The 26,379-nt window shown below is 41.2% G+C and overlaps 1 protein-coding gene across 1 annotated transcript in view; it reads right to left on the bottom strand.

Moving 5' to 3' along the window:
- Positions 1 to 24,233, bottom strand: part of bean1 (brain expressed, associated with NEDD4, 1) — a 51,246-nt gene extending 27,013 nt beyond the window's left edge. Inside the window, exons 1-2 of the mRNA XM_084375115.1 lie at positions 23,532 to 24,233; positions 14,017 to 14,136 (exon numbers count right to left, since the gene is read on the bottom strand). Coding sequence (XP_084231241.1) covers positions 14,017 to 14,041 — 25 coding nt within the window. The 5' untranslated portion in view covers positions 14,042 to 14,136; positions 23,532 to 24,233. The remainder of the gene's footprint in view (positions 1 to 14,016; positions 14,137 to 23,531) is intronic.
- Between the last annotated feature and the right edge of the window lie 2,146 nt (positions 24,234 to 26,379).

Here is a 26,379-nt window from a genome sequence, read left to right as displayed (position 1 = left end):
GTGACATAAAGTGACAGATGTTATCTCCTCACTTGCTCAGTGTGCTGGAAAAGCTTCAACCTCCCTACAGCCCGGTCAAAGGACAACAGGGGGCTCAAAGAGAACATCTCTCTCCCGCTCACACGCACATCCTCCTGCCTCGCTGTCTGTCATTGCGGTCCTACACTTCCCCTTCCTTTTTTTATCTCTGTCTTATCCTTCCTGTTGTTGTATTGACTGGATTCCAGGAGGTCTTTGGTGTTCGAGGAAGAGGACATATGCCATTAAACCATCACGATGCATTATCACTGGAGCAGGAAAAGGAAGGAGGAGATGGAGGAGAGAAAGAGGAGCTCTGAACTAATCTTTGATGAAGGCAAAAGGTTCAAGCCCTCGCAAAAATGGGAGTGAAATATTCCCTCTGCAACTTAACACCAGGCTAAAAATCAGTGTGATGGACTGTATGATAAATAGTGGAGGGAGGTCTCAAATGTGGCATTACGGTGGTTGGTTTTTCGAGCCAGAAGCGACCACATTCAGCTGACAGAGTGGAGCTGGGGAGGTTATCCTGATTGGATCTGACTGTGAACCCGAAGAAAAACGCTGTGGTAGCCACTTGTTCATCACAAGGTAGCCACAGCCTGAAGCAAACCCTGCTCTATCATCTATTTTACTCTAAATGGGACCATGATTTATAAAATGAACATCATGCTGTGTTGAAGAAGACTTAAAACTAATGATTAAACTAGTGAAAAAATAAAAAATTAAGACCAAAAACTAATTTGGAAAACTGTTTACTGAGGTAATAAATCAAGCTATGAAATAGGGTCATTTTCTCATAAACTTACATGCAATCGGAATTCTTTTTGCAACCAGTAGAAGCACCGTCCAGTCATTACACTGTGGATGGTTTCAAGGCTGTTTCACATAAGAAGTGTGCTTTGCTGGAGAAAACAAACACTTTTTAAAGATTGGCTGACCTCGACTAATTACTGTACCTACTGCAAAAGTTAACTTTGTCTGACATTTTTATTTCCTTCTACCACTCAATTGAAGAAAACACATTTACAGTTGCAACTAAACTGCATTTTCTTCGGTCCAGTACCTCACAGTTGAATCTTGTGCCCGAGCGTCGACACAATACTGTTATTTACCAGCCTTTTCTCTTAACCTGCTGGTACGACCCAAACGTTATTCACCTGTCAAATATCCAGTATAGCTTAAAAGTAGTCATCAGCGACACAGCCACCAATCCAGCCTGTGACATAACAGAAGACACTCTTCTTCCCCAGTATCAACACTTTCCAGCTCACAGCTAGCTGCTCTCTCCTTGTCCTGTCATGTCTGAATAAAGCCGTGAGGAGCGTTTACATAACACACACCATTCCTTTAACTGATGGATTAAATCGGTCATGTTGTGTATGACTCCTGCCTTTAACATCTACTTGAGTGAATGATTGAATTTGGAGGGTAATTAAAAAGCAGTACATGACAACAGGACTCAGTTAAAGCGAATAGACTGTTTGGATTAAGTTACTCTCCCCTGTGTAGAGAGTCAGTGAGCCAGGGGGGCGTCAGAGCAACAATAATATTGGAAAGCATCAAGAAACACAAAAAATGCCTTCAGCAAGGTAAACAGCAGACGTTCGCTGAAGACCTTGTAATTTCATGAATGCAGATGTGTTTGTTTTGTGAGAGGCCCGTGGAAACGTTCCACACACTTGGTTCCCTCAACCTCGGGCCCGACGCCGTTTCAAGGTTGACAGCTCATCAACATGAGTGACAGGTGCAGTGGCTTGAACCGAGTGACAATGGAGAGCACGACACACTTTGCTGACTCGCAGCGAAAAGTTGCACACTGTGGATTTCAAATCGTAGGTGATATTTGATGTTGACAGACAGCAGTTACACAGAAAACTGGTTAATGTAAGCAAAGCATGACTGCACATAGAGCTAGCTGTATTTTATTTTATTTTCACTTTCTGTTTAAAAGATTGCTTTGATGATCATTCAAGTATTCTTAAACATTAATATGTTATTCAATCTTATTTTAAAGTGTGTTTTTGAACCGCTGCTGCCATAATATTACAGTTTTTATAGTTTTTTTTAATTTATTTTTTTACAGTGTGTAGTTGGCTTATTAGTATCTTGGATGGATTATTGAACGGGCCTACCAATTTAAAGTCCAGAGCCCAAGGCCCTGAGTAAGAAGAAGTCAATCAAACAACTACAAACACATGCAAAATGACCCAAAAGAGACACAAACAACAGCCACTAAGAGATGAAAAGCTGCCACAAAGACAACAAAGAGATGCAAAACAACCGCACATGAAGATGAAGATCAAGATGGCCACCTCATGCGACTTCACAACCCCTTCTCACCCTCCTCATACATCTCCCACCTCTCTTTCTTCAGGTACAGCCTGTGGTCCATAATTGGCCTTTGTGACTCTGGAGACACATCTCCCACACTGACTCTCCTTCTCCCCCCAGCCTCCAATACATCCATCATAGCGGAGCCTAAATGGACACCTTCCTCCCTTACAGGTTCACCCCCCTCCTCACATCCAGTCACCCGTCGTCAACATCCTGAACTTTGAACCTTATTGCATTGAATCTTGAAAAATGACATTGTTGTGGTATGATAGTGTGACAAAAAGAGCACAAAGAGACAAACAAAAGGACAAAAAAAAGGACCACAACTGATTTTGCCTGACTGACTGCGATGTGTGTTAACCTATAGCATTATCACACTGCAGTGGTATTCGAGGTACAGGATATTGCATCCATGCCAGTGAACATGCGCTCACTCACACAGATATCAGTATCAAATTGGGATGTGTATTTAGATGAGGTAGTATGTGGGTCACAAAACATCACTGGGTGCATGAATATGGGTCAGAATACATCATACATCCCCTTAATCTCTCTCTCTCTCTCTGTCTCCCTCCCATGTGAGATAGATGGCAGAGAGACAGATTATTACACCCTGCTGGCCCACATTCCTACCTTCCCCTCGTTTTAATCATCCTCCCCTTTTCCTCGCTCGTTCAGCTCCCACCATCACTTGTTGTTGTTGTGGTTTGTGGTCACATATTTGGATAATTTATCTACGTAAAACAACGGCAGACCTAATTCTGATTACATAACCGCTCACGAATTACAAGGAATTATAATGAAACAGGATTAGGTTTTCTGTGCAGTGACATCATTTGATTTTGTTTCACCTATTACGTAAACGTTTTACGTGCTTTATCAGCAAGTATACAAGGAGGCTGGATGATATATACAGTAGATGCAGACAGAGTTATCAGTAATCAAGTGTGAAGATCTATGTTGTGTGTGTTAGGTTGTTTCTGGAGGCTGTAGAGGCAGGAAGAGGTTCACACATTTAAATTTTGATGAGATCTAGTCAATTTTGTTTATATAGCCCGTTGTCGCAATTCACAAATTTGCCTCTAGGGGATTTACAGTCTTCTAGACCTCACTTCATGCAAGGAAAAACCTTTGAGTCCGTTGGCTAGTTTGACAAACAATACAAACACATCAAAGCGAATAGCACGATGCCTCAATTTAATTGTATAGTGAGGCCATACATCGTTAGAAAGCTTGTGATTGGGTTCATGCAAACCATTTTGAGATAAAACTACAGGTACAATCAACAAACAAACAAACCAACTAGCCTACAAACAAGCATGAACAAATTTTAGGCAACTCACCGATTAAGGGTCTGGGTGTTTTCTCTTATTCCCAAATGTCCCATAGATCCATTTCAGTAAAATATTAAGTCCAAAACTCAGTAGTCAATGCATAAATGGCAACTAAATAGCAAAAGACTGTGGTATTTGAAAGCAAAACTGCAATACAGAGTTACCTAAGATGGCTGCTGACCTTTGACCTATTGATTGACACCTCACATGACCTGTTAGGGGCTTCTGTGCCCGCCTTGTGACCTGCAACAGCCAACCAGTGAGCCCCACTCTTTGTTCCATCCCCTCTCTCCAGATCCAATTACCTGCCAGCCTCCGGATGACTGAAGCGTCATGTAGCCAATGAGACATGAAATAATAATAACAAAAGTGTGAAACCAAAATAATTTTGCATGAATTTCCAGGAATGGTAACAAAAATGAGAGGATTATCAAGGCTCACCTTGATTACAGATTTCAAAAGCTTGCTCTCGTTGGTTCACATCAGCAGAATCAATTCTTTTTTGGGGCAGTTTTTTTGTGCCAAGCTGACTAGGATGTCCTTCAAGTCCAGGCTGGGACACATTTGCATCACAAGCCTGAGCAATTCTTCAATAATCCTAAAAGAAATACGCTGGTCCGCTGCTTTGCCAGATGTTCAATAATAGGATCAGTATCAATCGATAGAAATCTCTTTGTATTCAGGAGCGAGATGTCTGCTACTAAGTGGCTTCAGCACCATGTTAAGGCAACATCTTACATCCTGATTTTACATGTGATATACTCAGGATAATTGGCTCAGCAGGTTACAGCATGAAAATGAGACAGCTCTAGAGTTATTAGACGTCCCCTCAGACAGAGATGTAAGCTAGCAGGTTCCCTCTACTTCCAGTGTTTGTGCTGAGCTAACTATATGTTTAACACAGAGAATAAACTGATCTTCTCATCTAGCTGCAAGTAAGAAAATCATCTTAAGAGTGGGAGTGTGTTGGATTGCATTCAAACCTGCAAACTAGCATGGAGTTGTAGAGAGAATGTTACTTCAGAGATGGATGATTTTACAAGTTACCAGCTGAAAGCCTTCACTGGGCCACTTCACTACCTGCAGCTGCTGGTTGTGTGGGTTTGACAGGAAGAAGGAACAGAAATGTTTTAATAAGCAGGTGCATTCGAGGCCTGAGAGGTTTACTAGAAGTCCTGTGGTCTGATTGTGTCACTGCACAGAGCTACAGAGAAACCTGTGTAAATATGTTTAGGCCTAAAAAAAAATGCACACAACTCGGAGTTGCATCTTTCTGCAACAGACCAGACTGAAAGTAGATCCCTGCAATGACTGCAGCATATCCCTCTGTGATTGGTCAGTGATCTCCGTAAATCCAGCTTTGATTGATCCATAAACACTGCAGATCAAGACATGATTGGCTACTGCCCATGAAACGTCAACACTGGTTTCTGAATGAGCCTCGTAGATTCAACTCCAAATGGTCAGGGAGCAATTTAAATCCAGCTATGATTGGGCCATCAAGACTTCAGCAGTGCAGAAAATACCATCCACTGTCCCACACCTACTGTACACACACACTCACACACACACACACACACACACACTCACAGTACAGTAGGCTGTATGAACCCGTACATGTACACACTTGACCATTTCCACTGAGGCCATCTGGTAAAATATTCTGTGATTAACGTTTTAACGAGTGTGAGGCTCGGATATAATTGGTAACTAAGTGACTCATTTCCTGTTCCTCCCATCTGACCTCGCAACAAGTCACAACACCACGGCCGTCCCCACGAGCCCCTCACAGAGAACTGCTGGGCCTGATTCGTTCACATTTGTACGTGTCCTTGGCCACGTGTCGAATTGACATTTTAACAAAACGTTTCATGTTACGGGCAAAAAGGTGTGACTTAAGCTCGAGGCTGCGTTTCAACATTTGCAAGTGTGAAAGATCGCTTTAAACCAACAATGGGACGTCTTCAGCCGTATTTGTGTGACCAAAACAAGTACTTTAAGCACAAACATGATCTATTTCTGACCCTAACCAAGTGATTTTTGTGCCTAAACCTAACTAGACCATGAGCATCATCGCAACATCTGTTGTTTGCAGAAATGTACATTGCCATAATTTCTTCTGGTGATTGGGTTTGCTGGGCAGATTGTAAAGTAGCTCATTTAAAATGATCAGAAACTGTGAGACAATGAACAGTATCCTTACCTGTCTGTCATCAAGACTTCCACACGGCTTATCTTAACGTAATTTTCCCACATTTCACAGGTAGAAACGCAGCTGTCTGTCTTTTCTGCCGGGTACATTATTTTCCTGACTGACAGGTGTCACATTCAGCTGAAGTGTTCGGACTTGTCTCGTCACTTAATCCTCTGAGGCTCACCTTGTTGCGCCTCGCTTTCTTTTCCCCAAACACCTGACAGGATGGTGAAAAAGCTGTAAACCCAAACTCCCGACTTGAGAGCGTCTATTCATAAACCTATGAGAAGCATCACAGACGTGTTTTTATACATTTCTGGTCCGTCTCGGCATGAAAAGATAGAGCTGCCCTTAATGCATGCTGGGGTTAACACCATCATCACTAAAAAGACCTGAGCAAGTAGACAAAGTGAAATGACTTGAGTCGTATCCCAAATACAGACTTTTAAAAGTTAGTAAACAAAGATACCATCTACAATTTAGATCTTAAACTTCTACAGTCAATTGCAGATTGGGACATTAGTTACATAAGAACTAAAAACAACATGAAGGAGAACAGACACAACTGACTTCTCTTTCCTCCTAATATACTCATCCGGTCACTTATCCGCACTTATAGAAATGGCTTGGTGATTTACATGCATTAAAAAAAAAGGACGCAGAAGAAAAAAGACTGAGCAGCAAGCGACCTTTTGACAATTGTCTGATGCCTTTTCCTGTTACACAATAATCTCTCTAACGGCATTATCACCTTTCTGGCCTGACTAGACGGTTAAAAGCTGAGAGATTGATTTGACATTTAAATAAAGAAAGACGTGGAGGCAGAGGTGTCTGCCGAGAGTTCGGCAGCCACATGCAGGCCTGCACAAACTTTCACGAGACGACATGGTTAAAATTCGACTCATTCTGATATGAAATGTTCAGCTACTGTATATTTTCTGTCTTTCACAGCATTTCAGAGTCTGTCAGTCAGTCAAGTAACAAAGGAGAAGGATTAAACACACACACACACACAGCATCTCACACTGATTTGTGAAAAAAATCTGTCGGTTTCGGCCGACCGATCGGATTCAGTCTGCCTGAATGTGTTTTTGTTCGTCTGTCAGGTCAGCGAAGGAGGATTACGCCCAATCCAGTAAGTGCCGGTGGCTCATGGCAACTGGAGCAATCTGATGAATAAAAGCCAAAATAGTCATAACATCATATCACGGGAGCCCATTTCAGTCAGCCCCTCTTTCTTTTGAATTATAAGACTGTGATCTCTTTCTCTCCCTGACCTTCCTCGCCCCGCACTCTGTCTGACTCCCTCTTTCTTTGCCTTTCTATGTGTGATTCCCTGTGTGGCTCTTGCCCTTTCTGCTCATCCCCCCCTTGCTTTCTTTCTTTTCTTTCTCTCCTCCTCCCTCCTTCTTTCTCAGAAGTGCTGCGTAGGGGATAATGACTGGTGAGAAAACGGTGGAGGAGAGGGGGGGAGAGGAGATGATGAAATAGAGGTGTAGAGGGGAGGAAGAGACGATGTTTAATCATGTTAAAACAGCTGCTGCATACACACACCCCTGTGTAGCCTTCTCCCCTCTGGGCACACACACACACACACACAAATATTCACAAACACACATTTATGCATCGCACATGTTGCATAACATGTTGTAGATGACATTATTGACATCGCAATATTGTAAAGAGCCAATCTGTCATCTGTCATCGTTCCTTTACTATTCATTCTTCCATTTGATTTGATTTTTCCATCTGCTCTATCAATCTGGCCATCCATCCATTTCCAAATTATTCACACTGAAAAGCTTATTAAATATTAAAGTTGTCATCTCTTTTTTCCTTCCACTTCTATAAATCAATTTGCGTATAAATTACTGATTAATTCATAAAGGGGGCACCAAACTAAATGCACATTTTAGCTTATTTTCATGCAGGTTTTTGGTTTGATTTCCTTCCTCCAGGCAACCACTTGAATCCCCCTCCTGCTTAGTATGAAACCAGCTTGACTCAATCCATCAGACTGATCAATTAAACAAATGTATTTTACTTTTTTCTTATCAATCATAGAACTTCAGGGAGTTATCGCTGCACCAGCTCGATCACAAAGAGTCAGGGATCGCCTTCACCTGTGTAGGGTGGCATACCTGACACCAAGTCAGGCCTCCAGGGGACAAAATTAGCATCATACCAGCCAAAATGTGCAAGTGACCGGTCAGCTTGATTCACTTATTAGCCAGAAAAACAATGGTGATCTATTGCGTGGCTGGTACATTCATTTGAACGTTCAGTAGCCACTTGATTGGTGGCCAAAAATGTTAATCTGGAACCCTGCAGGCCTCGCTGACTACCCACTGCTGATCTGTGTGAGGATGTCAACAGGTCTCCTACATGAAAGTCAGATATCTCACCACCCAACCTCTCTCAACCTCACCCACTGCCTTGCTACTGTGGATACTACATTGGCACTAAACATTGATTCCAGTGGGATAAATGCATTTATCACTTTAAATAGATTGACTACTGTACGGTCAATCGGAAAAAATCCTCAGTAATTCTGTTTGTAAGTACATGTGATTTTGTAGTTAATAAGCTTAAGCTGTATAGTCCTTTAAGGTTTGATACTCCATCAATCCATCCATCCATCCATCCACCCATCCATCCATCCACCCATCCATCCATCCATCCATCCATCCATCCATGATGATATTGAACAGCTGAGCCAATACGTCCATTTCCAAATGACAGAGCTAATGAACTGAAGAGGAGGATGCAGCGAGTGGACTGAAGTCAAAGGGAGCCGGCGTTAGTCAATATTGGCACCAAAGACATTAGCAAAGACATCTACCCTTCACTTCTCCTTCCTCCTCCCTCCCTCCCTCCCGCTCTCCCCCTTTTTTTATTCTCTCAAACGTTCCAAGTCACCTCCCTCAATTTCTCTCTCCGCTCTTCTCCTTTCCCTCGACTTCCCCTCGAGAGTGATGCCGTTTCCCCCCCGACGCCCATTTCACTTCCTATACTGTACCTTGCTCCTGTCCACCGCTTTCCCCTTGTTTCATCTATATCGCAACCTTTTGTTCCTTTGATTTCACCCACGCTTCATCAACCCTCTCCCCTGCTTCTTCAGGCGTTTTATTCTAGATAGATAGATAGATAGAAACATACTTTTTTTTCATAGAGACAGGCACACACACTCAAACTTGACCACCTGGCGTGTGTCTTAATTGTCTATGGGCCCTGATGGGGGGGTTAGCGAGGTGGAACAGCGTTGGTATTTGCTGACCTGCTGGGCCGTGAAATCTCCCCGCATATGCACGCGCCTCATATCCATTTAAATAGATTTAAATAAACGACCTTACACTGTGACCAGATTGGACGCGAGCGCCGATTGGACGGGCGGACAGGTGGACGGACAGATGGACAAAGAGAGATAGGTGAGATGAGATAGAAGGTAAAACGCCGTTAAATGAAGTTTTCCCTCCCATTTCCATACGGCGCGGGAATGCGATGATTGATGGCTCGGCGGCGGGAAAGGCGAGGCGTCGTGGCGCAGCGCAGATAGATGGATGGAAGATGTGTGCAGCGAGGGGGAACAGAAGGAGATTCCATTTCAGATCTGCCCTCATCTGATGCACGCACATGCCAGCGCTCTAATATGAAGATTGTGTTTAGCCTTTATCTTTTGCTGTGGCATGAGAGCGTGAGACACACACACACACACACACACACACACACACACACACACACACACACACACACACACACCAACACTCACAGGCCCTTTTAACTATCATGTATATGGAATGAACGCAAATACTAATTTGTTTGGATAATCTATTACTGATGACATCTGTATTCATCAAGGTCATGACTGAGTTGTGAGACACCATATATTGGACTGTTGCATGTACAACAGTTAAATAGCAATTTCCCTTCTTAATTTCAACACGTGCAAGAAAATATCTGACTAAAACAGAGAAAAACCCTCTGAAAATAAAAAAAACTATACTTTTACTGAGTGACTTTCAAAACCAGAGGGCAGATGTGGATGTTTATGCTGCCAGTTGGGGACTGGATGCCCTTCTCTGGGGCACAGCAGCAGCAACCCTGGGGCACAAACAGCTGCCATGTGTTGCACGTCAGCCTCCTTTCACTCACAGCGATATCACCCAGAAGGATCAAGTTTTTATAACCCTTATCAACTGATGTTTTTTTACCTAACAGCAACAATCTTGATCTTGGGGTAAAAATTCACCACATCTGTTCAAGATCAGGGAAGTTCAGAGCTCAGAAAGCTTCAAATCCAAAGCTAAAAACCCAGAATCAACACATTTAAAGCAAAAAACAAAAACATAGTCCCACAGGGATACTCTCCTTCACCTTCACTTTCCACCAGCACTTTTACATTGTGTGTCCTCATAGGTTGTTTGTGTCTTTCAAAAGTTTTACAACTTGTTTGAAGTTGGGGAGGATGAAGAGGATGAGGTCAACAGTACTGAACCTGATCTTGAGTTTTTGAGTCCTGTAGAAGTCAGTCCTGCTGACTGATGCTGACTACTGAGGCGTCTTCCTGCTTATTTTTTTAACTTAATTTCTTCTTGCTCTTGTCCTTTCCTGCTCCCAACTCAATCAGCTGACTGGGGGCGTTCACACATTTCAGTTCAACCGATTCGATTAAGTCACAGTCTGTGTATGCCAATTGCCTCATTGACGTCAAGCTTTAAAACTCGTCCTTTCTCTGCCACCCAACAGTTTCCCAGCCTTCACCACATTTACGACCCGATGTCATCAGAACCAAGTCTCCAGGCAGTTGCCTTGTCAACACACTCTTCTTTCAGAAAAGTTCTCACACTTTGTAAAATGTAAATAAAAGCCCAGGAAGTAATATCTTTTAGTGGTGAACCTCGCTCCATACTCTATTACTTTACATTGATTTACAAAAATCAATGAGGTTGAGATAAAACATTAAAAATGTATTGTCTTTGTATTGTTTCAATTGAGTTTATGTCACAAATGATTTGCAGATGATCCCAGTCTGTTTTGTTTTTGTTTTACACAACGTCTCAACTTTTTGGGAATCAGGGTTTTAGGTCTATTGCGATTATTTGTGCACCAAAGTGCTAACATGAACGCCACAGTAACCACAATGCAACATGCACGCACACGAATTTAAGAAATTTAAATTATAGAAACCAGCAATCAACCATATTCCTTTTGGCTTGAATGGCTTTTGGTTTTGTGAGGGCTAAAGTTTATCTGAGTTAAGTAAATGTACAATGACGATACATTTAAAACAATGAATTGGAAAGCAGGTAAAGCAACCAAGGTAATGAATAAATAACTTATGGAATATTATCATCATATCATCAATATCATCATACCTGTTGATATCCCACAACATCAGAAAACTAAACAGGAGTAAGTATTTCAGAATATTACATTTCCACTTTGCTCTGACTTCTTGTCCTCACTGAATCTTACATGGTCGGATCCGGCCGTTGAGAAGGATTACACACAGGACTGTGTTAAATGTCAGTCTATACAATGAGCCACATGGTAAGAGAGACGTATCTATAGAGCTGCCCATCCCGAAGCTTTTTATCTGTCTCTTTGCTCTGTTCTTTTATTCATCATCCTATTTCTTTTCCTGAGAGGGAAGCACTTTTGGTTGGAGGTCTAAACGCCCTGCAGCCGACGGAGGGATTTCAGGTGTCATGGGAAAGAAAGAAAGAGTCGGAGAGGGATGTGAATAATAGATCAGAGAGGGGAAGAGAAAGTGGGAGAGAGTTCGAGAGGAGAGGATGAGGGAGACATAAAAAGGTGGGAGATGGAGAGAAAGAGAAACAGATATAAAGAGAGTGTCAAAAGGACGGAGAGTCAGGTGGGGAGGGAAGTATTGACGGTTTTCGTGGAGGGCAACCGTGACAGGAAAACACACATCCATAAAAGTCATGCATCCATCCATCCATCCATCTATCAATCCATATGTTCAGCCATCCGTCTGTTCACCATCCATCTGTCCGTCCATCCATCTGTTCCTCCCCTCTTCCTACCGTCTCTTCTCCTGGCTCCGGTCAGGAGCTGTTGCATAAGCCAGCGATTCATCTTTTATTGAGAAGGGAGGCTTCCATAAATATGTCTACCTTGTTCTCGGGAGTTTTTAAAGCTCAACCTGTAATCCGGCTAAAAATAAACAAAGGATACCCACAACAGCAACAAATCAGAAATATACTGGAGAAGCAGACACGACACAACTTCGCCTCAATCCAGAATTATCGCAGGGGAACTGAAAGTGTGTTTGCTGACAATCATACCGTCAGATTTCTTCTTTACCGCAGGGCTCCACCGACAAAGATGACAGTTACAATTGGATAGAAATCAAAGACTGACGGATATTTTAAAAGGCCACTTCAGGCACTAATTTTGTAGTGATGCTGCCAGATACCCATCTATGCTGATAACAGCTCATTTAAAACATAACAATCTAAGTTGAATATGTTTCCACTTGGAAATTATTGGAAATTTTCAGACCACCAGGGACTCAGAAACTATCAAATATGACCGAAGACTGACAAATCAATAAAAAGTTTAGCGTTTATGTAGTACACGACGGCACAATATTGACAATGTAATATTGTGGTTAATCTGTTCAAAGTGTTGTATCATTGTTGTAAAATAAACATTTATATTATTTTTGTATTAATCTGAAACATGTCATTTATTTCACACTATGCTTTCTTTGGATTTAAAGTACTTTGAGACTTTTTCCAGTAACATTTTATATTAAGGTCCCTTGTTATAAGCCTTACTAAGGAGGTAAGTCCTTATAAGATGCTTATTAACATTAATAAGACTATATATAAGTGTTAATACTGTATTGCAGCATCATAAACATGTCTATTGTCAGATTAAAATAACTTTTCGAGCGCTCATAAGACACTTGTTGATGGACAGCTTTAGATCGTTAAAATAAAAAACTTAATAAACTGTTGAGTTTTGTTTCATCTTTAGATTCGGCAGCTGCAAAATAGCAAAGTTCACTGTGAAAGTGCTAACTGCTAATAACCATGTTTTATTAATGTTCTTAAGCAGTCTGTTAAAGGGGCTCTGTGAAACTTCTGTGTTGTGCTGGACGCCAGTTAGTTGATGTTCGCAGACTCCATTTCTAAACTGATGTTAGCTACTGTTGCTCTCTGTTAGCGGAGCGGAGAGAGGCGCCGAGACGAGGTACTCGAAAACGGGAACAAAGTCACGTCATTTAAACGGTCTTTGAGTCCTTCACAGAGAATCCACAGTCCAGCAGCATCAAACAACTTAAACAAAACGTCCACAGGCTTGTATAGGCAGTGGAGCGAGGCAGAGAAAGTCTCATTTTTCCCGTCACGTTACAATCTGCTCACTTATGGCCAATGATTATATATATTTTGCTGCTTACATATACCCTGACAGGCGCATTTGTAGATCAATAACTGTATATATGTTCCTTAATTTGTGTTTTTGTGTTGTATAATGACAAATAAATGACCTTGTACCTTGTAAAGAAAGTGATTAATACATGTAAATTGATTAAAAAAAGAGTCTCTTTAATAAGTTGTCCTTATAAAAGTCTTATAGCAATATTTTTTTATGATGCTATTTTTCAAGCTTATAGTCTTATTAATGTTAGTAAGCATCTTATAAGGACTTAAAAGAGCTTAATTATCTATTAACAAATGCGTTTTACAAGGAACTTGATAGCATATAAAGCGTAAATGTTTATCTTCAACAGAAAAATAAGTTATTATGTTTAGTAGAGCAGAAATTATATTGTTTTAACACTAAAGGATATTTGTAAAAACTTTATTTATATTTAACCAAATTTAAAAAATGGGTGTATTTGGTATAAATGTGGCATATCACTGTTTAGATGGCTACATCCCTCTTTACAAACATGGACAGTTTGTTAATGTTGAACCTCAATATTAAATGATGGTAAATACAAATACACACATCTTTCTATTTTCACAGTCCTACCCTACAGTACAATCCAAGAATCTTGTTTATGCTCTTGGTGTCTACACAACAAACAACACTCAGTACCAGGGGACTAATTAAAGCACAGAAGCACAAGGAAAAGGAAAAAAGAGTCATGTTCCTTACCTGAGCAGATCAATTTCATCAGCATGAACCCCTGTTCACAGTGTTTCCTATTGGCACATCTCAACAGGCAGGAAGCCAACTTCAACTGGTCTCCACCACACAGTGCTGCCGTACATGTAGCTACAGAGCAAATGGAGAGGGGGGTGGGGCAGGACAGCACGTTAGTGAGAGAAGACAATGTGCGCAGCAGGTCAAGAAGAGAGGAAGGAAAGGGAAAAAAGAAAACAGGTTGATGAAGAATGAGAGAAATAAATGAGAGAGAGTGAGAGAAGCTGTGTTGTTCTACCAAGAGAGTGAGAGGAGGAGGAGGAGGGAGGGAGGGAGGGAGGCAGCGGAGACTGATGTGCGAGTCACAACCTCCAAGCCCGGCTGTTTATAAAGCCCCAGGCAATGTGTGTGTATGTGTGTGTTGTGTTGTGTATGTGTGTGTGTGTGTGTGTGTGTGTGAGGCAGTCAAGTGGCCACCCACGCCACCCTGTGTGTGAATATGTGTGTGTGTGTGTGTGTGTGTGTGTGTGTGTGTTCATTGCTCTTTCCGGAACATGGCCACAGGGTTCAAATGTTCCAATCAATACCTGAACCACACACACGCACGCACGCACGCACACACACACACACACACACACACACACACACACACACACACACACACACACACACACACACACATGCACACACACATAAGTACATATACGCAAATGCTACTTTACTACAGGGATGTAATGCCGGAACTACCGCTATTAAAACGAACAATAACAATAAATATAATGAAGACGGTAATAAATATTATCTTCATCAAAGTGTAATCAGCAGTTCAGACCATAAACGCACCTAACGAGAAACAAAGAGCTGCGCATGTAAATAAAGGTCTGCACACTTGAATGCATTTTAAAGCAACCTTCCTTTCTTCCTGCTCTCCTGCGATGTTTAATATTGATTCAAAAAGCTGTTTATTCTCTGTTTTTTTCTTGTTTTTGTAGCACAACTAGCCCTAGTTTCTAGTGATGGTCCTATGTGTATTTAAACGGGTAATAGACTTGCTTTAACGGATCATTATGAAGTAAATATTGACTGCACTGACGGCTATAGAATAATGACACCATCTGTGTTTAGATCGGTTCCCTATAAACCTCACTTTCAACATGTAATGTCGTCTCCTGGGAAAAATGAAGGCACCCTGGCAACATTTCTATCCGCTTTCACGTCTCCATTACAGACAAAATGAATAAATGAACTCAGTTTGTTCTCTGTTGTTGGTAGTTGTGGCTCTAAGGAAAATGGAAACAATCTAGTTGTCTTTGTTTTACCGGCGGCAACAATAATAACACAACAAAACACTAGATTCTGGGAAAATTGTAAACCAGGGATATATGTTGAAACTTCATATTTGTTATTATGTCCCAACTTGATGAATATGGTCTGGTTAGGGTAAGGCTAAACCAGAGAATAAGCACAGTTTATTCAAATTTTCACAACAAAAAAGAAAATTGAACCAAACGAAATGTCAAGTTTCAGCATATCTGTGGTTTGCAGAAGAGAAATTTCCGTTATTCTGGCGATTGGGTTACATTTACCACATTAGTATTAGAACCTATTGTTGGATTATAATCAAGGAGTTTTATATGTTTATCTGAGGAAGTTTAATTTTAAAGTTTGAAGATCTTATAACTTTAACTACTTCATGGTCATGTTTTTGTTATCTGCCATTTTTCACCAGATCCGTGTCATTATTGATCCCACAAGTTTTCTTGCAGGACCCTGATATTTCGCCTCTGATTACCTTTTTTTTTTCTTCTGGAAGGACAAAAGCCGCAACAGCTTCAACGTCCTGGTACTCCCTGCTTATTACTTCAGAAGGCGAGAAAAGCAGTGAGAGTCTAGAGTTAAACTCATAGGAGCCTTTTTCAGGTCATAAAAACCTGACAGAGATTTTTATGGCCCAGGTAGTCATTGGCCAACCAGAGGGAAGGAGGAAGGTCAATGGGCAAAGATGAATTTAATATTTAATTGCAGTAGAAATGAGACAAGAATTAGCTAGCTAACGTGCTATTTCCTCACTGTATGTTCAGTGGTTGTCCAGTGTTAATGGGTTGTGCCTGTTTTTTTTTTCTTTTGCAGTTGGTTTGTAAACAAACAGCCAGATAAAACAAATAGAGCTGATACAGCCGATTCTGACCTTTGGTTTCCCTGGTAAACACATCGACCCATTGACTGTCGCAGCCGCAGCCGCAGCAGCAGCAGCAGCAGCCGCAGTCGCAGTCTTTGGGCTAGTTAGAGGACCACTGCAGCCCTGCGGACACCCAGCCTGCCCAATCTGCCTAGCCCAGAGACACTCTGACAGCGAAGAGAGGCTCCTGGAGAAGGAGTTACCCTGAGCAGAGCAGCAGAAGACCTCCGTATGAGAACCGTAAAAAAACTGATATAACCAGAGCTACTTTGTGAGTTAACAGTTTGCGTCAGCATAACTAAACCAGTGGGATCCATAATAATGCCACAGCTCCTGCTGCACAAGAAGCCATCCAATGAGAGGGGATCTCTTGTTAGATATCATTGTTTTTTTTTCGTATCATCCTCATGCAATAAATGTTTGTTTTTTTTGTTGGAATTTGTTTATTGTTTTCGAATGAATGTGTTTGTCTTCTCAGAAATCATCACCAACAGCGAGGGACCATTGATTGCGAGTCTATAAAGCCCATGGAGACACTCTGTATGATAGTGGTCATAATAAACAAAATTGGGTTGGATAAACCCAAATCCTACCTGTCAAACACTGTGTCACTGTCAAATCATGGCGATGAGACATAACGCAGCACTTCCTTCTACTTCTGATAAATCATGAAATTGCTGTCTAAGATTTAATACCTCACTTCCTGTCCTGACAAAGAGTGTGTACAGGAGCATCGGTGCATGTGTGTGTGTGTGTGTGTGTGTGTGTGTGTGTGTGTGTGTGTGTGACTCATGTGAACCTACAATGCATTCTGCTTTTGTTGTTACATAACTGTCCCTGCTCACACAGACAGATATTACAGACAACACACTCTGGCAGCTAGACTGAACTATCTCTTCTCTCCCTCACACACACACACAATCACACACAGAGTCGGTTGTTCTCACCAGAGTGTGTGTGTGTGTGTGTGTGTGTGTGTGTGTGTGTGTGTGAGAGAGAGAGAGAGAGAGAGAGAGAGAGAGAGAGACACACGCACACACTCACACACACACAGGGATAACAGGATATTTGTCAACTTCAAGAACTGAAGCTACAGTAGAAGAGCTACAACAAGAGAAGTGTGTGAGAAAATTAAACACAACATGACCGAACACTCATAAATTACAGGAATGAGAGATCACAAAAACACAAAGTACATCTCCGGGCCCTGTGTGGTGTCGTAAAATGTGACCATATTTAGGTTGTTAGTCTTTGATATCATCCATTTCTTGCATTTGACTTCATATTTACATTTGTAATTTTGATTTATTGATACCTACTGTATCCTAATATGATGATTGTTTACCAAATCAAAATGCTGAAAGATTTTCAACTTTTGCAATCTGGAATTTAGCACGTTTATTTTGCTTTTATTCAATTTTGCTTGTATTAGTTAAAAATGGAAACATCTGAAATCCTGCAGGAAGAAATATAGACAGCATGTCACTTCATCACTAATCGTGATGGGAATTATAATTATTTGATTAGTTGCATTTGTTGTCTTAATGACATATTATCTAGCCCATATCTGCTTGTATTGGAATACGCTGACGAATAAATGTTAATGTTTCATGAGAAGTAATGAAGAAATGTGAGTTGAGGCCTTTGTTTCCAGATTTTTTTTAGAAGTGCTGTTATGGCTACAATCTGTTACAGAAATATATCTGTTATAAAAGCTTTTAAGATAAATTTCAGGAATTTCAGCATTTAAGCATCCAATGCCACAAACTGTGCCTCACTGTAGATAGAAGGTTCCAGTTGTATGTGGTTTACTGTTTCTGAGCCGGCGGATAAAGCACTAAAGTATGAGTAAGTTTATTCAAACAAAAATCCTACTTACAAACAGCCGGCAAGAGATAAAATTAGCAATGACAGGGAAGTGGGAGAGAGCAAAAATGATAGAGACAAGACACAAAGGCTGATAGTTTTGGGAGTTGAAACAAACAGCCCAAAGCAAACTGCACAACACAAAACAGCCAATAATAAAACCTCCATCATGCAGCACTGAAATACAGCAAAAGTTACTATTGTGGAAAAAAACAATTGAACATGAATTCATTTAATTCATTTCCAGGGAAGAATAAGAGACAGGCTGTTCAGAAGGATTCAGATTATTTATTTTTTCTAGAATTGAGTGCAGTTCAAAATTGGAGATGATGTCATTTCTCTGCAGACTTGCATTGCTTATCGTTGCCAAAGGGAGGCTACTGCCAATTTCTCAAAATCACGTATAAATGTCCTTAGAGAGAGTTTGGTTGGAGATGAAAGGCTTCTGAAAATCCTAACTGGACGGAGAGGAAGAGGAGAGTAAACACTGTACATGCTTTAGATTTTACATGCTGCTCGTCTGCATGCAAAACAAAGCAGTTCTGGGGATGAGACTACACGACTGTTAAGGCAAAGCACAAACAGATGACAGTGAGATGAGAGCAATGAATGAAATGGCTGAAGTAACATTGTCATATTGTACATTATTTCCCCCTGTGTAACCCCTGTAATGGTCGATGATAGTTTCTTGTATCTTCAGTCCAGTCGGAAGGAGAAATTGTTGGCAGGTAACGTTTCTGCAAACACTACGTTTACATTTGTCTGTTTACCATATTAACATGTCTCCAAAACATGTCATATTACGTTTACATTACATGTTTATTACCTGACTTTAATGCTAAGAGGTGGAGAAGATGGTGTTAAAGTGCAGGCGACAAGGCTGCCGATGACCACAGTTCAAGAATGCGTTTCAACATTTTTAAGTGTGAAACCACTGGATATTTTTTAGGAGACCTCAGGACAATTTCCAGCCATGTTTGTGGCAAGGAAAACAGATATTAAGTTGAGACGTTCCCAGATGTGTTTGTGGTGAGTAAAACAGTTACTTCAAGACAAAACATGATGTTTTCCTAACCCTAACCACGATAGGGTCAGGTTTCTGTGCCTAAACCTAACCAGAACATAAGCACAGCAGTGTGACAAGAGAAAAATATAACATTGAGTCTAAACAAACGTAAAGTTGCAAAGAAACTTAAAGTTTAATGATCTGTAGTTTTGCATAAATGAACTTTTCCAACATTTAATTCTGGCGATTTAGTTGATGCAGGCAATCTTTCCCAAATCTTACTCAAGTAGTTGCCAAAAGTTTTAAACTAAAGCGTAAGATCACTTTCATTTCATTTCAGAATAGTCTGAAGGAGAATATTTTTCTTGACTTGCTTCAACTAGTAATGAAATGGGAGGGAATACTGTTTTAAAAAGGAAATTGCCTCAAAACACAACCTGTAACACATTTGTAAGGTGTTACACCACTGCTGAAGGCAAACAAAGCTCCAGATACTGTGCAGTTAGATTAGACACAAAGCAGGCAGAGATGGGGAGAGAGGAGGAGTGAATGAGGGACAGGACCAGTCAGAGACACAGAAACTGAGGGTGTCAGGTATTGCCTGTAGCCACAACAGCACTCCATCATTTCTTCATCTTTCTTCCTGGTATTCCCTCTCTCTGATTCTCTCTCTGTGTCCCTCTGTCCCTCCTCTCATCCATCTCCTCCCAGCTCTCTCTGACAGTCTATTTGGCCCACACAGCCCTGTCATCCATTCAACCTGTCAGTCCTGGCAATGGCACCAAGATCACACTGACGAGTGTTTGTAGCCGGGCAGGCAGGACCCGCGGTTAGAGCGTCCGTGCCATCGCTGAAAGCCCAGGGGTGCAATTCCCCATAACAGGCGGGTCACCGAGCCGACCCCGCAGTGAGAAGGTCAGGGGTTCAGTCCTCGTGGAGCGAGGAGTCTTCATCTCTTGTTTCACGCAATCTGAATTTACTGTATTTAAAGTGCTGCTTATTTAAATAAAAGTCCAAACTTCTTTTACAATCTTGATATTTTCTTTATAGTTTTGTTTTTCATTATTATCAGTGTTAATCGGTGAGATGTGGGGGGCTCAGCATTACAACCAAATGATAGAACGGTCCGAGTTTAAACACGTTTAAACAAGTGTGAAGTCCACTGATGCTTGTGTGCACAGCTACCATTAGTTCAGCTCACAGTAAGGTCCGAGTTGAACCGAGAATTGGTTCTGCAAAATAAAATGAATGTTTACACCAAACAAATGTCTTTTATCTCACCCTGTGTCATTTTTGCCTTTTTAATTTCCTAAAAATTCTGCAAACAGACTGATGCAAACCAGTCTCCAGAAGAAATGTTAGCAATTTACGTTTCTGCAAAACCATGGTTAGGAAAAGATCATGCTTTGGCCCTAAATACCTGCTTTGGTCGCCACAAACACGTCTACAAATTGTCTCGAGGTCTCTTTAAGAATACCCAGCAGTGTCCCGCTTACAAATGTGAAATGCCGTGGTCCCTTGTCAGAAAAATCCAGTGGTTTCATGCTTAAAAATGTCGGAACACAGTCGGGAACTGGGGTCACTCCACCACCCAATGTGAAAGTCAGGTCATAGACATGTAATGTGAACACGATATGACACGGTGCGTGGAAATATCAACATGGTACCTGGCCTGTGAGTACAAATTGAAATGCATCTGTGGTTTGTAGAAACGTTAACTGCTGACATTTTATACTATTTACATTGACCATGCATTATACCTGCCCTAAAAACTAAATCTCAGAGTCTTACATCCAGTTTCGGCTTATTGAACTTGCCACGGTTTACAGAGTCAAACATGTTGCGTAAATCAGTGAGTGTCACATGAAAGTCAAAGGGCTTTTTGTAGCGCTGACCTTCATAGCTGAGTGGAGAGAGAAAGCCACTTAGATAACCCATGGAAGGGCTTTGATATCCTCTGGGGAAGCCGGCATTAAGACTGTGTGCAGCCCTGACACTGTGAGGCTCTTTAGATCACACTGTCGACCTCTGTTGCTGAAAAAGTCGCACGTATTAAAGCTGGAAAATGTTGCTTTTTAACACAACAACACACATGACCACACTCGAGGGAGATTTATATTCTTATTTTTGCCGTCTTGTTCGTGCCTTCTGTTTTTGTCTTGACCCGTGAGGTTTTTTCCGTTGCATCACCTCCACCTGTTTGGATTTCCTCTCCTTTATAGGTCTAAATAACTTTTTTTTATATAACTCCAACACTCTAGCGGATCACATGCGTGCTGATGCTCCTACGAAAACATTTGGCCAGTGTTCCTCTCTGCACTGTTACTGTTACTGTTACTGTAAGGCTTCTGTACTTCACTGCTGAAACAAGAGAGTTAAAGTGTGTGGGAGGAAAGCCTGGGAGGAAAGCTGAGCGCGAGAGAGCGAGAGAGAAAGAGAGTTGAGCCTATCCAAAAATCACTATAACACGCCTACAACAGTCCTATAGGGAGCTGCAATGTGTTTGTTTTACTTGGTAGTAAATTTTCTTTAGGTGACTTTTAATTTCCTCTCACCGTTGAAGATGTTTTTGTAAATCTCCTGTGCATAAACACCGTGCGATAACTCAATAGTGTTAGTAATTACATGCAGCTCTTGTTTTTGTTGGATGGCCCGCATGTAACACTTAGTAGTGAGTGTTTGTATTTATATTGAGTTTTGTGCTGTTATTTCTCCTGAACCTTCACTGACCCGTCCTGCCCTGTGTGCATCTGCAGTTATTATGTTTCTACATTAATGTGTTCAGGCTGCTACAGTAGTGGAAGAAATGTTTGGACCCTTTCGCAGTACCAGGTTTGGGGAGTAACGGATTACATGCAACATACAAAAAAGTATTCTGTGAAAGTTAGAGATAAAAGATGTAATTGGATTACAGATACATTTAGTGGAAACAAGGAGATTACAAACAGGATTACAATTTTAAAAAAAGAGTGATATACTAGTCTGTAACCATGGAAATGTGCACACAAGACAACACTTCAAAATCTCACACAACATTGTGAAAACCACAAATTTGTATTCTCACAGATACACACTTGTGTCTGAAAGTTAAAGGTCCTGTTTGTTTGAAAAGTAGATTTTTGAGTCTCGTTCCCAACTCGTCAGTATTCGTCTTAAATGAGACTCAAAAATGTACTTTTCTTACAAATAGGACCTTAAAATAAAATGTATCTCAGTGATATTTATTTTCTCTTGTCTTTATTTGCATCCAAAAGTAACGAAAAGTAATATTGTAATACTTGGATTAAGTGACTGACTACATTTTAAAGCAACACTATGTAGAAATTAGCATTTTGTGCGATTTGGTGCCCCCCACAGTCTCTGATTGCAACACCACTGTTGTAAATACAAACCCCAGGTGTGTAACAGTTTGTCATAATGTAGGTGCTAACTACAAACAAAACTCATTACGTCATAACGATGTTCTGTGTTGAAGACTTGTATGTTGTAGTAAACATGTATGTAACGCTGTGATCCTCCCCTCTCACTGAGGTGTCATAGAAACAAGTGATCGGGGGGCGGAGAGGCTGAGACAGAGACACCATTCACCCCTTCACGAGATACTGTACCGTCACAATGACTTTAAAGCTGTTATTTTAAGATACAAATGTTACATAATGTTGCTTTAAAGTCAAATGTTTCTGCAACCTGCCGACTTCTCTTCCTTTTCCACATCCTACTGTAAAAATCTGATGAACAAAAATATATTTAAAATGTCAGTAAAAATGTAAACGACCTCATTATGCAGCAGGTTTTCTCTTATAAATATATGAGTGGATTATTATTGTTGATGCATAGGCAGCATTTTCATGATGAGGTCATTTTAACCACATTATAAATTATAAAGTCAATAAAATAATAGCTGCCACCTACATTAAACACAGTGAAAAGTATCATATTTTCTCCTGAAATGTAGCATAAAGTGGAAATAATCAAGAACAAAAACCTCAAAATTACACTGAAAGATCCACGATGCAGTTTTTAAAAAAAATCAAAACTCAGAAAGTTCATATTTAAAATATTAATGAGGCAATAACACAAACTCAGACGTATTCATTTGATGTATTTCCACATAAACAAGCCGTCAAATGTAGACTTACACGCCACCACTGAATCAGGTTTGCAAACTTTACAGCGTAACAATAGTCATTTTGTCAGTGCATCTATTGGGATATTACATAACACGACTGTGATACTGTAGGAGGTGAAAAACTACTATGAAGACAATGTTAGCAAGAGCTCACTCACCAACATATACAAACCATACCTCCCAATAACTCTCTGCTCTGGTGTGTAGTGTATATAGTGTGTATAGTGATCAGCAGAGAGGGAGAGAGTTGAGATGAGGGTGGAAGGAGAGAGAGACATAGACAGCCAGCATAAAAGAGAGAGAGAGAGAGAGAGAGAGAGAGAGTGAGAGAGAGATGAGCTGCTTACCTGCAAAAATGTAGAAATGTGTGTCCTCCACATGCAGGCAGGAGTCCTGTCATCAGATCCTTAATGTCGCTTCACATCACTGACAGCAGCAGCAGCAGCAGCAGCATCCCACAGATCAGCCAGTCCGGAGGTCCTCTCTCTCCCTCTCTCCCTCCCCTCTCCTCCCTCCCTCCCCTCTCCTCCCTCTCTCGGGACTTGGCCCACCTCCTCAGAATAGCGCTTCGTTAAACTCTCGCTGATACCCGAGATTTTACCCGCACGATGATCAACACTGAGCAGGAGGAGAAGAAGAAGGAGAAGAAGAAGAAGAAGCGTCCGAGCAGCAGCAGCAGCATCCACCTTCTCCTCCGTGCAGGTCCCGTCCTCACAGCACCACCACCACCACCACCATCATCATCATCATCATCATCACTCTCAGCATCCTCCTACCCGCAGAGATTTATTTGCCTTCCCTCTCTATGTCGATAGCATCATCATCATCATCATTATGAGCTCTCATCTGCTTCTCCTCTCCCGCATCCTCCTCCTCCTCATCATCATCATCTTCTCCTTCTTCTTCCTCTTCGTGTGACTCTCTGTCCTCACGGCTCGCTCCTCCTCGCCGTGTCTCTGTCCCGTGGCTCGGCTCTGCAGCCCAGTAAGTGTGTCATGCTCGGGAAGAGAAGCGCATCATCCAGGGCAAAGGCATATGCCGGTGGAGAGACAGACAGGAAATCCCTCACCAAAAAACACTCAAAGCGCGATGCTGTGAGAAATTAGGACAACGATTTAATGTGCAGGAAGCAGCCCAGAGCCGCTGCGAGTCAGAGCATCACTGAGCTGCAAGAATTACATTAAAAGCTTAAAAAGCCCGCAAGCATCATCCGGTTATTGGGTTTGGAAAGTTCTGATAATGCAGTGACACCAAAAAAAAACAAAAAAAGAAAGTGAGAGGGACATGTGACTCAAGTCAAGCAAGTCACAAGTCAGTTTTTTCTCAGGAAAGTCAGGTCAAGTCAAATAAAATCACAGGTTGTGTCAAGTCAAATGTCTCATAATGATATAATCGTAATTACTGACATTCAGTGAATTAAATGGAATCAGATAAATTAATAAATATGTTTGTAAACGCTTATTTGTTCTTGATTTCTTCTCAATCAAAGCAATGCTCCCTGTTCGTCTCTTTTAAACAGTCAAATGCTGAAAGTCACACTAATAAATGACAAAAAACTACACTGAAAATATAAAATGAAGACAAAAATGGTAATTAGAGTCGTCAGTTGCAAGTCATTAAAACTGTGACTGAAGTTGACTCGAGTCAGAGTGACAATGACTCGAGTCCTGACCCAATCACCAGACTTAGTGTAAGCTAAGACACTGAACACTGAACACACTGAACTTTATTTAGGATGAATTTTTATGTTTCTCTCTTGTCACAATGCTGAACTTCTGTTCTGGTTAGGTTTAAGCATAAAAACTACCAGGTCAGGGTTAGAAAAACATCATGGTTTGGCCTAAAATACCTGTTTTGATCACCGGATAGAAAACGGTCCGCCTTCGCCACAAAGACAGACTGAGTTGTCTCGAGGTCTCGTTAAAAACACGAGGTTTTGTTGGCACAAACAAACAGTCTCGGACTATGTTCGATGGCTTGGAAGCCTTCTCACCTGTAACTTCACTGCCATCTCCTCTAGCTCCTGATGCGAAAGTCAAGTTTTTTTGTAGAAATCAATATGGTTCGTAGCCTATGTACAAATTTGAACCTGTCAGTGGTTCAGCGAGATGTTAAAGGTCCAATTTGTAAGAAAGAGGTCGACCCGACCTTCAATCCCAAAGCATCAGTATTTAATGAGTTAGAGATGAGACTCAAAAATCCACTTTGTGAAGCTGAAATGAGGCAAATCGTCAACAAACGCTGAAATATTTGACAACGGTGTGCTTTCTCCTGCGTGGCCCTTTCCTGTTTCAACGTGACAATCTCAATACGCACAAACTGAGATAACAAAGAAATCATTTTCCCGCTTTGGTTAGAAGAACTTGACTGGCTTTCACAGAGTCCTGACCTCAACCTCGTCCAACAACTTCATCCGTGGCCGACCTTAACTCACGCCCTCCTGACTGAAAGGGAGCGAATTCTGGTGGAAGCCTGAAACCAAAAGATTGGAGGCTGTTAACAAACACCAAACAGGTGTTTTCCACATGGTTTAGGTTTGTTTAAGGCCCTGCACACTGTACTGAATCCAAGCAGGTGTATGAGCTGAATATTTGATTGACATCTCCATCACTTTCCTGTCAGCTTCATATAAAAAGCTCTTTTCACAGAGGAACTCACCTCAGTCAGAAATAATAACACGAATGACGGCTGAATTTTTAATCAGCTGCTTTGGAAGTCATTGTTATTGTCGTGAGTAACACCTGTGCTTTCTCTGCTTCGACAAGACAAAATGTCTCCTGAGAAAATGGACTACAGTAAAAGTCTGGTGAGATCCTGTGACTCTCCAACCACCTTCAACCTGAGCAGAAGTCTCATCAGCCAGAATGGAAATCAGCTGTTCAGGTGTTGAGCTGCGAAAACAAGTCGGATAGTTTGACAAACTGTGTAAAACGTCCTTTTATTTCTGTCTACTTGCTGTTTACAGATATACTCTTATTTTATTGAACAGTTTTAACACAGGCTCTTTAAGCAGAGGGAGATTATGGGAATCAAACTGACACCCTACACACACACACACACACACACACACACACACACACACATCTGGACTTTATCCCAACAGTTTTAGAAAGAAAAAGACGTTTCCTAATCTCTAAACTGATTTTATGCAATTTCATTTATTTTTTTTATTTTTTCTAATCAAAATGTGTGGTC

This window comes from Pagrus pagrus (genome assembly GCF_965226575.1).
Source record: "Pagrus pagrus genome assembly, chromosome: 15".
NCBI classification, from domain to species: Eukaryota; Metazoa; Chordata; class Actinopteri; order Spariformes; family Sparidae; genus Pagrus; species Pagrus pagrus.
The sequence above is the reverse complement of the archived record's forward strand: the minus strand, read 5'-3'. Positions and strand labels throughout refer to the sequence as shown.